The sequence below is a fragment of the Buceros rhinoceros genome, unplaced genomic scaffold (genome assembly GCF_000710305.1).
Source record: "Buceros rhinoceros silvestris isolate BGI_N320 unplaced genomic scaffold, ASM71030v1 scaffold3972, whole genome shotgun sequence".
In the NCBI taxonomy this organism is placed as follows: Eukaryota; Metazoa; Chordata; class Aves; order Bucerotiformes; family Bucerotidae; genus Buceros; species Buceros rhinoceros.
In genome coordinates, this window is record NW_010400553.1 from 128,158 (window position 1) to 139,550 (window position 11,393).

The 11,393-nt window shown below is 38.5% G+C and overlaps 1 protein-coding gene across 1 annotated transcript in view; it reads right to left on the bottom strand.

Moving 5' to 3' along the window:
* The window catches only part of CTAGE5 (CTAGE family, member 5), a 20,558-nt gene extending 9,194 nt beyond the window's left edge, over nt 1-11,364 (bottom strand). The window contains exons 1-16 of the mRNA XM_010131901.1: nt 11,224-11,364; nt 10,184-10,205; nt 9,988-10,076; nt 9,525-9,596; nt 8,762-8,872; nt 8,402-8,473; nt 8,113-8,217; nt 5,353-5,475; nt 4,723-4,843; nt 4,034-4,080; nt 3,782-3,872; nt 3,081-3,219; nt 2,237-2,338; nt 1,895-1,955; nt 1,583-1,618; nt 824-891 (exon numbers count right to left, since the gene is read on the bottom strand). Coding sequence (XP_010130203.1) covers nt 824-891; nt 1,583-1,618; nt 1,895-1,955; nt 2,237-2,338; nt 3,081-3,219; nt 3,782-3,872; nt 4,034-4,080; nt 4,723-4,843; nt 5,353-5,475; nt 8,113-8,217; nt 8,402-8,473; nt 8,762-8,872; nt 9,525-9,596; nt 9,988-10,076; nt 10,184-10,205; nt 11,224-11,331 — 1,367 coding nt within the window. The 5' untranslated portion in view covers nt 11,332-11,364. The remainder of the gene's footprint in view (nt 1-823; nt 892-1,582; nt 1,619-1,894; nt 1,956-2,236; nt 2,339-3,080; nt 3,220-3,781; nt 3,873-4,033; nt 4,081-4,722; nt 4,844-5,352; nt 5,476-8,112; nt 8,218-8,401; nt 8,474-8,761; nt 8,873-9,524; nt 9,597-9,987; nt 10,077-10,183; nt 10,206-11,223) is intronic.
* Nucleotides 11,365-11,393: the final 29 nt, after the last annotated feature.

The following is an 11,393-nucleotide window of genomic DNA, read 5'->3' on the forward strand; positions in this document are numbered from 1 at the left end:
AAAATTCAAATTCAGTTAATCTGAAAAAAAAAAAAAAAAAAAAACAAAAAAGCAGTAAATACCACGAAGTGCAGATGTTTTACTGGGCTGCACTGTTTACTGCTAGGCTTTCTACTTCAACGGTTAACGAAGGCATTTTATTCCCTAAAAAAAAAAAAAAAAAAAAAACAAAAAAGCAGTAAATACCACGAAGTGCAGATGTTTTACTGGGCTGCACTGTTTACTGCTAGGCTTTCTACTTCAACGGTTAACGAAGGCATTTTATTCCCTAAAAAAAAAAAAAAGACAAAGAATGTCACAGAACTCTAAATTTAAGAATTCCTGGAAGTATTTAAACTGTAATTCAGCAGCTGAGGTGGCACGTGAGATGTCACAGCTCCCAGTGTGACATGACTCTTGGGTGTACTCTCAATTGCATTCCAAGGATCAGTCACCTTCACAGCTAACAGCTCCTCTCAGCCACCTCCACCAGATCAGTTCACTCAGTATTAACTGCGGAGATCAGCTGAAAACCATGAGGAAGCCATGGCATCTGGTTGATACATACTTATTTAAAACAGACAAAAACCAAACCACCAACACCTGTGAGTTCTAGAACCACGTTCTGCTGCTTTCCTGAAATATTCCAGTACTTCAGATTATTCTCAGGTTCTGTCTTTCTGGCCTGTTGTCGTGACAGGACTGCTCAATGACTCCCTTTCTTTCAGGCCTCCAATGGAACACTGTGCTCTCTCTGCCCTCTGTGGGCCACAACTAACAAAATCCCAAACATCCTCACACACCAAGGTGCATTTGTTTAGAATTACATCAGGACTGCACTTACTTTTGTCTGTTATGTGCGTTTTCTTTCTTGATATCGTTGAGGTGTCTTTCAGCTGCTCGGGCTGTCAGCTTTGGGGAGGGACAAAAATCAGATGTTTAGATATCGCTATTTATTAATTAAATGCTTCATAAATGTCACAGACTTCCAATTTCTGTTTTTCCAAGTTTTTTTTTAAATAATATAGTTAAAAAACTGTAAAATTGAGACCAAGAAGCACTACAGCTTTTAACAGGACTCTCTCATACAGACCATCCCGTGAAACTGAAGAGTGTGTTAGTCAGGAGGTATTTTAAAACTTCCTGTTTGGAATAAAAGGTAAAAATGGGTTTGTAGCAACATTCTTCGGAAGCTGTCAATGGAACACACTGTTCTCACAGAGCATAATGTCTTCTATTAGTAGATAAAAAGGAGTGACGTACATCCAGGGAAAATATTAAAATGGCATAGAAACACGGTCAAAAGCTTTTATTATTAGCAAAATGTCACCCACTTGTTAAATGGTTAAAACACGTTATTTCAGCAGATTTATGGCTGTAGCAAGTAATATCGTTACATCATTCTGCTGCTCTCATAAGTAGCTGGCTTAATTATTCCAACTATTTTATATGGCAGAAGTATTTTTAACATGCTTTTGTGTATTTCTGCAAGAAATCTGTATGTTTAAAGGTGACAGGCTGGAGTTAACTTTGATTATCTCTTTTAATGAGAAACAGAAAAGTGTAAAACTGTTTGAACCACAGTAAAGGAAGACACACTTACCCAATTATCATGAGCTTTTTTCTCATGTGACGTAATCTGTGAAAGAGAGATTTATTATTCATCTAAAGAAATCCCCTTAATATTGAGAATATGCTCTATTCATAAGTGTAATGCATGCGAATGATTTATAATGAGACATCTAAACTTAAAATTAACTTTTTAATAAAGTTATCTGACGATCTCCGCTATGAAATCATGTCAGCTAAACCAGAAGGCAAAAAAAAGGCAGAAAACCACCCAAGAAAACCAAGACTAAGTGGTATTTCAGTTACCATAACTTGACACAGATGGTAAGTAACTCCAAGCACATACCTGATTCTGGTAAGAACAAATGGTTCTCTCTAGCTCCTCCTCAAGATCTTTTGCTCGTTGTCTGTAATGAATTAGGAAATGCCAAGAAGCATCAGTTAAGATCAGTTAAGAGTCAATACTGCCATAAACACCGAAGGAAGATGGGTAATAAAGAGACATGACAGATTGCAGAAAACCACAGTTGGAGAGCAGGAACACAGGAGAGGTAAGGAGTCAGTGTAACACAAACACAACAGAACAAAGAAACGGGAGGAAAATACATTCACTCGTGCTGGTGTTTTTACTAACTCTCCATGGTCTTCTTTGGACCAAGTGATTATAGCCACTAAAACCTGTAATTACCTGTAGCTGTTCAGTTCTTCAGCGGCATGATTAATTCTTTCATCCACTTTAGAAAGCTTTTCTTCCTTCTGCAGGCGTTCTCGCTCTTCTACTGTCAGCTTCCTTTGAGAAAAGGCAAAACTATGGTTAATTCTGTTTCAAGGCAACATTTTTGTAGCTCTTCAGTCAAGAAAAACCTCATTAAATATTTAGATGTGATGAATACGTGATATGTATCCAGATAAAGGGGTTTATAGGCAACATAGGAAGTGGCAGAAGTAGTACTATTTGTATTCATATTATTTTATTCAGTTCATTAAGGGTTCTATAGGAAACAATTAGATTACTAGCTGCTAAAAAAAGTTATTAAAAAGAATATTTCCAGGTACCCCTTTTTTCATGCCTTATCAGGCACTACAGAAGTCAAAACCTCTACTCCACTCACTCCCACCCGGCTTTTTTTTAACTCAAATGTTAACATAGTAGATTTCTAGATTTTCTTGCAGCTACACAGATGCCAAATATCTATACAAATACATACACTACAGAGCAGATCAACTGTAATATTTTAAAAAGGTCCCGCATACTGCTCAGTACAGGACCAAGACTTGTGCTGCTTCTCTTGCTGCCTTCAAGATTATGTCTACTCCATGAGAAATTATTTCTGGCTAATCAAACTGTAATTTTACTATCATGCACCACCTGCCCCATCCACACACGCACACTTCTGCAGGTTATTCCATGCCCCACCCCAATCAACTGTACTTCTGGTCCACAACCTATTTCTGCTTTCAGCTGGTATATCATAACCCCTCTATCATCCTGACCCTCAGGAAGCATCGAATATAAAAAGAGGATCCAGCACCTGTGTAGCTTCATTTCATTTTCTTGATAAAGCTCAGTCATTACTTTCAGTTTCTGCTGAAGCTTTTGCACTTCGCTTTCAAAACGTTCATTTTCAGACTGCAAGGAAGCCTCTTGACTTTGAAGGTTTTCTATACGTTCTGCCAAATTTAGACATAATTATATGGGGACAACACACAATTTACAAAATTAAATATTCACAGTATTTTCGCATCTAAAAAGCTCGAAAACCTTTGACCCTACGTTGATTTATAAGCAATAATATGTGAATATATTTCAGTAAATTACACAAATTGAGAAGCATTGTTCTCCCTTTTGATGGGAAACCAGCAACTATACACTTTACCTGCCACAAAGTGCAGCTCCGAGCTTCACACAGGAAAACAGAAATTAGGTAAATAAGGTATTACACACTTATTAACATCACTTTGCTTGCGTGTTTTAAGATTCTAGAACTTAACAGTTATAGAATATTTCAACGGAGTACAAAGTTAGCAAATGGTGCTTTAGCAGCTGCAATTGATCTTCCTCTACAATCAAATATTTCAAATAGCTGAGCAACTTAAACTCCAACAGGCATTTTAGAAAATCAAGTGGACCTATTAATGTAAGCTTAATTCAGTTTTTCCTGGAAATAATACAGCCTGTAACACCACTTTACAGAAGCAGCATCTTATTAAAGGCAAATCAACACTTAATTACCTGTGAGTTCTCCTTTAGCTTTATTTTCATCAGACAGTTTTGAATACATTTGGTCTCTTTCTGTTTCCAGGGTCTTTAAACAAGCATTTAACTACCATCAAAAAGAAGAGAAAATGAGCATTTTAAGACTTCCAGAAACCGTCTGCATGCAAAAGTATTTAATTAAACATTGGAAGATGCTGAACTCCATAAAAATTGCATAATTTCCTCAAGCTTCCCTCATCCATCCACAAATTTCTTAAAATCACATACCTTTGCAGCATAGATCAATTTCTTTATAGTTCGTTTTTGTTGATCATCTGATGGACAGAAAGAATAGTATGTCACATAAAAAGCACAAAAAGGTTTGTGACAGAGCTTATGCTATGATTTCACAAGGAAGGCAAGCCTTGGCATACCATGATAAGCAGAGTGTATATGGAGGAAAAACAAAAAGGACAGCAGGGCGGGGTGGGTATAGTCTAGTGCTTTCTTTGCCCATCAGACTCCGAATGCTCATGTTAAAAGTGAAATGCCCAGCGTACACTGCAAGATTTCCTGGGATGTGCCCTACGGTATAGCCAGAAACGAGGCTCTAAGGACCCACAGTGCCACTGCTGGGAGGCACTTTGAGAAGAACCAAAAGCATGGTTTCCACCTAAAAGCATTTAAGCAGTAATCACTGCTTACTGCTAACACAGGCTACAGTCATTCTGCAAGAGCCTGAGTGCGAGTTGTTACACTGATCTGTGGCAGTATCTGTGCTTTAGCTACACCACACACTGCTAAATCGCAGCAGAGGCTGTTACTGCAGACATGTCCAAGCACCAGTTTTCTCTCCAACATGAGTAACATTGGGGGTGCTTTGAAAATCCAGCTTCTACAACTTTCCTGGAAGTTTCTTGGGTCTGTATTTCTCAGATTACATTAATATTTAAGACGGGAACCTACACAAACCATACCTAAGTGCTCTCCGTTCTCTATTTCACCCTTTACGTCCGTGTTCCAGTCATCACCTTCAACATCATCATCTCTTATTGCCAAACTCCAGTCTTTCATCTTCAGTAAGTATTGTGTCAGTGACTACGAAAAAAGCCCACACAAACAGCAAGATAAACACAAACAAGAAAATGCAGTTATCATTACAACTACTTTTTCAGGACTTCTGTCCTTTCTTTTGTTCCCTCAGTAAATTAAGTGAGCCCCATAGACAGGATTCTCCACTATTTTTTCTATTAAGACATACACCTGCAAGCCAACAGGGGGGCCCTCATGAAGACTTTTCAGATATGCTTTCAACAGAGTTTGTGTATACTCGGTACACACACGTAAGGATACACTTCCCCACTCCAAAAAATGCAAATATTCATGCAGAACTAGAAGAGTTTTTCCTTATTTAATTAGCTGGCTGTCAAGGCTTATCAGACTGCTCCATCATGCTGCTAAGCAGGAAACAAGGCATTAGAGGATGGAGACAGCAAACAAAAACCCCAAATGGCTGTTTGAAGCCAAGAGGTTGTTAGACTTCCTTGGAACCCAGTCATTAGCACAAGCATGAATGATTTGATTCGACGCTACCAGTGAGAACTTACCTTGACTTGGCTCTCTTTATTTTTCAGTACTTCTTCTACATCTGCTTTAGACGATTCCAGCATCTTAGTTTGTTCATTTAGTTCACTAAATCGTTCACCCCATCCTTCAGCTTCTTGTAAAAGCTAAAAAGGGAAATACCAGATGAGCGTGATTGTCTTTTACAACCAAGAATCAAGGATGAACAGTGCTTGAGCCTGTTACATGTATTATCCATTCATAAGCAGAATTTTAACCTCTCAGCCCATCAGTAAGAATTAAGAGATAGACAAGACCATTAAAACTCGAGTTGAAAAATAAGACTCCTATGATACTGCTCAGTTGCTTTAGCTGCAATAGCTCTCCACTGTAATTAGGTGTTAGAATTTGTAGACGTTTATTAGAACAGTTAATATTCCGCTCAGTTTAAAAACCCTGATGTGACAATAGCAACGGTTATAAAATAGTGACAATTTGTGCAACAGCAAGAAACTCTGGGGAATGGATGGAGAGGAGAACACTCATTCCCCAATACACACACACGCTCCTGAAATTGTACCAGTGGCGTTGCAACCTAGAAGAGATCAGAGAGGTAAGGGACACTGGGAAGCTTTTTAGGCAGTTATTTAAATTCTTGCAGAACTACATTATGTAACATTACGTTCACCTGACTCTCTTAACCAATTAAATGCAGAATTACTGTACTACATGGAATAATTCTATTTGTCCATTACCCAAAACAAGGAAGTTTTAGCTCAAACCAGGACATTCTGACTCTCCTCCCTAAAGTAGTTCTAAAATTTTATTTTAAAGAAGCCTCCCTGTTAATAAAAGTCACAGCAACTGTATGTGATCAGCACGTACCAGTATGCATCTCTAATTGAGATTAACTAAGGCAACAGGCAGATTCCAAGGTTCCACTTCACTTTTTAGACATCCCGCAGTTAAATTTCATTTCACAAAAATACTCCACATCAGTAAAGGGATTAATACACCTAAGCACCCACTCATTAAAAACAGCCACTGCCATCATGTTAACTAAACCGCGATTCACGTTGTGAGAATGAAACAGAACTGATGCAAATTTCTGTTAAGACAAAACATGCGGTACAAAACCATGGGGTACAGCACAAAAGAATGTGGCTTAGAGTCTGTCAAAAGAATAGTGCTTCAAGTTGCACAAAAGGCAACCAGTTTAAAAGCAGTGAATGTACAGAAAGGAGTAACTAGGGTGAGCAACAACAACGTAACAGCTGATTATACTAAAAATAAAACCAGAAAATGGTAGTTAAACAGGGGAACTGCCATGCAAAGAGACAAGCAAGCCTGAATGCTACTTCTCAGAGAGGAACTAGAAGGTGTAAAACAGAAGGTACGTGACTGGAATTGGATGAACCCCACTTGGCACACAACGGCACCTTTCAAGCAGTAAAAGCCACGCACGGATTTGCGCCATCAAGCAAACTACATAGTACAGATAAAACATATATGCTAATACTGCTCAGAAGATGTACACAGGCAACCACATTATCATTCACTGTCATCCTCAAAGGGAAGCTGAGCTTTAAGAGACTCCTTCTTCATGAAGCCAAAGAGAAAATAAATTGACATGACTTTCTATACCTGCAAGAATTATAAGGGGAAATAGCAAGGATCTGCAATAAGCTTAGAGCAGTGTAGTTTTCTAGTGTTCCTGCAGAAAAACAAAGCACAGATGGCTTGGAGTTCATTAACAGTTCCCTTGTTCAAACTAAAAGGCCCAATCCTCGCTCTGACACATCATAAATCTCAGACAGCACATCTGTTATAACATTTAAGCTATGATGTGCCAGAAGATTATGACCCATTAGTGCAAATGGACAGAGGAAGAAAGTACTCCAGTTTTTGTGATAAACAACACCTTTGTTACCTTTTTGGCATAAGAGAAATCCCATCTTGAAGAAAAAAGGAAGAAAGAAAAATAAAAAAGGGACACGGATATTCTGACATCACAAACTAACTCACATGCTTATAACCCCCTCAAAAAAGAGAACACTAAGTACAGCAGATACTTTGTCTTCTTTCCTTATCAGGTTCTATCAATTCTTACCAAGTTATTTATCTACTAAAAAGCACAACGATACACAATATACACAAAAGGATACACAATGTTTTGAAATTACCACCAAAAACTGCAACAAAGCTCAGCTGATAACAAAGTGTAGTAACTATCCTAAACAAAAAAGGAACTACTACAGAGATGGGTTTTTTATCTGGTAGGAATGCAAAAAAAAAACCCATATTATTTTTACCTTGGAACCTGGCAAGTTAATTGTTTTCAACAATTACTCTGCAAATTGTTTTTTTCCTGGTTTTGCTTGATATAAAACTATTGCCTACAAAATGTGGAGTAATTATCACCACTTGGTATTATCTTACTTTCAAGTACTACTTTTTCTTTCACAATCCTCTGCAGAGGATCCTAGCCATGGACTTGCCCAAATCTTTCTGTTTTCCTCCAGGTCTCAGCCAAGTTCTCATTAGCTTGACATTGCCATGTGGTCTCTCCGTCACTGAACTCTACGAAGTCTCACCATTAAATTTCTTATAAAACAGGACTATTTTAGACAAGGTTATTCTGACATAGGACCACTTCAAAGCCACGTCCTCTTCCTCATTCCATTTACTAGAACACGCAAGGGGCATTAACAAACACGTTATTCCTCCAAGGAGAAATTATTTCTCTATTTACATGGTCTCATAAGAAAATAAAGTATTTCTGAGGATACCGAGGAAGCACCCACCTGTTTCTCACTTTCCTGGAGATGGCAGTTTTCATCTACTGCATCTTGAATGGATGTCTTGAGTCTCTCTGTGTTAATCTGATACACTTTTAGGGTGCTCTTGGCCTAGAAGACATAAAAAAAAGCACTAAGCTGTACTGTGGTTTATGTACTAAGCCTTACAAAGTCTTCTGGTTTACACAACATGTTTCTGCACCCTTGACAGAAAAAGAATTAAAGAACAGTAACTACCTGGAGAACACAGAAATTGCTAAGGTTTGAAAACAGGAACGATAAAGACCGGACATACCTCATCGATTTGTGACTGGACAGATTTTGCTTCGTTCTCTAAAGATTCCACTCTTTCCTGCATTTCAGCCACCTGAAAATTATGAGTTGTCATACAGACAGATTTGACTGAACAGGTCTAAGCAATGAATGAAGTTGTTTTCATTTTAAAACTGAGATCATTCTAATGTCTAATCAATACAAACAGCTTTTGAGTATTTCCCTTTATGGGTGCCATCTCTCTAATATGCTACAGGGAGCATGAGGGAAGATAAAAGGGGAGTTTTTCTTTCAAAAAACCCAAAGAAAATAGTTTGTCTTCTCCACAGAGATTTTTTTCCCTAATGAAGAGTAACAAAGATGGGATTCTTTTTATTCTTACCAGGTTATCATTTTCTGAATGCTTAGATTTTTCTTCTTCCAGTTCTTTCTCTAGATTCTCTAGTTCTTGGTTGAGTTTCAAGTTGGACTTGTTCAGTTTCTCATGAATTTCCTAAATCGAGTTGTTTTGACAATAGAACATAAAATGTTTGACATTAATTGCACATGAGAACAACAAATACGACATCATTGTTTAACAGATTTCATCACGTCAAGGATAAATCTCCAAGTACTCTACAGACTCCTGCATGCTCACAAAACCTGTAGCGAGCTCTAGAAGATCTCAGGTGCAGAATGAAATAAAGTGATTTGCTTTTTTGTTACAGAAATTTTACAGAGCCCATTAGGTATTTGGTTCACTTTCTGGGAACTCTTTTACAATTTCTCAGTTTGGGAGATCTGAACGAGGTAATGGTAGTTTTTGTTTACAGCTGTGCTCCAGTAACCTATACAATATGTCTGAATTAAATTAGATCTGAGGGAAAATACTTCAAGCACTAGTCACTCTCTCCCCTAGAAACAGGAACAATTTGCTCCAGTATCAATCATTTTTAATGCAACTGTTACAAAAACTTCTCTTAATTTAGTTGCTTCTGTATAATTTTCAGTAACCCAGGAGTAAGGTAACAGCTCTGTTAAACCAGCGGAGGTTTTTCTGAGTTTGTTTTGGGATTTTGGTGTTTGGTTTTTTTAAAATACAGGCAGCATTTTCCTGAAATACTGCCTTCAATTGTAGAAATAACAATTTCCACTTATCTTTTTACCTCAAAAAAAGATGGGTCTGTTGAATCTTTCATGACATCATCACCCTTCAGAGACAATTCTAAACCTTCAAACTGAAAGGGAAATACTTCATGTCAGAATGTAGGTAAAGAGTTGCTTAAATAACAGCATTAATTTACGATGCTCAAGTCTGAAACGCAGCCACCACCGAAATATTCACATTGCACCTTGCTAGGAACCATCAAAGTCTTCACCCCGGTCAATTATCCCAGTGACATAAAACAAAGATATTTTAAAGTTGTTTCCAGTGAAATCTATTGTATTAAGAGTTACAAGGCAAAGCTTGCTGACACCTTAACTGCACATAAAGGCACTGACAAGAAAAAGCATTTGAAGAATCACTTTAAAAGGTTTTATCTTACATTTAGTTAAGTTTAATACTTTAAATACTTGATAAAGCCCCTTTCTGTGACACATCTGAAAGCAATAAATGAGGACCATCACCTCTTCTTTGCAAAGGCTGAGTTTTTCAAGGATTTTGCATTTTTCTTCAACTAGTTCGGCAATTTTTTTGGCAAGCTGTTTTTCTCTTCCTGAAAAAAAGGAACACAGTTACGTATTGCAATGTTCAATTAAAAGGAGAAAATAAATTAAGAAAAAAATTCATACTCCCAAGAGATAGTTTGAAAAATAATCTTACCTACATAGAGTCGACTTCTAACCTGAAATAAAAAGAATAAACACTGAAAATCTGATTGATTACTCGTGCGCAGTATCAGAAAACTAATTTTTAAGCTGTGGTTCCATGATCAGTTTAACCATGGAATTTAAAAAAGGAACACAAATACAGGCTGCTGCTAAAAACAGGCAATTGCATCCTCTGCTCTCACCCCCTCCACAGGTGTGCTTCAATTGAACAGGGACAGCAGGGGAGAGGAGGTTAGTCTGCACCTGGATCACTTTTCTAACATCCCTCTAAAGCCATCCCATAACCATGATGGCAGCGCAAGTTGGTGGTGGACACACACAGCCAGGAGAGTTGGCGAGCGGGAGAGAAGGGGAAGCTCCACGTGCCAGCTCAGAGCTAATTTCTTACGAGGAGAAACCCCGCACATTTTAATCCGTAACAGCTGTGCTAAGGGTACAACCACATGACGGGCATCCTGCCCAGCTGCAGGATGGAGGTGTCAAGCCCGGGGGCTAGTGCCCCAGAATCAAACCCCAATAAACCGTGGGGCAAAATCTGTCACAAATGGCCTGAACGAGGGGCTCCTCAAATTTTCCCTACTTTCTCCTCGTTTAAAGCCACGGGATAGCCGAGGTATCCAAGTAATAGAAAAGGGGGAAGAAAAACAATACTGGAGCTGTTGTTTGGCTGATTGCAGCCAAAATGCCTCTTTCACACCGGTGTTACAAGGTTTCAGCACTGCGTTTCTCAAAGCCATCAGCCTGGTGCTCACAAGCAGCACACAGTAAAACCAGCACAGTGTCCCATCAGAGTGGGTCAAGGTCACTGGGCAAGGAGTGTTAAAACACCTCCCTTGATAGGAATCCACCTGGATCACTTTTGCTTACCATGACCTGAGCTGGCCTCTCTTTTAAAATAGAGGTAAAGTAATTCTAAATTCAGCCACAACAGATTTAAAACCCTGAAGCACTAGAAATCTTGAACAGAATTCAACAATTTCAACTCAAACCATTAAGGCACCCCACATATTCGCACAGAATGTGAACACCTACCGATTGGTAACTTCTGTAGAGGAACAGGAGGATGGTAAAGGCTCCAACGATGCCAGCACGAATCACTATGTCCCACGAGAAACCATAGAGGTCAGGACCAGGTCTCATATCTTCAGGCAGTGAACCCACAGCCTGAAAAAGAAAGAAAAAAGCTTCAACTAAAAGGGAAA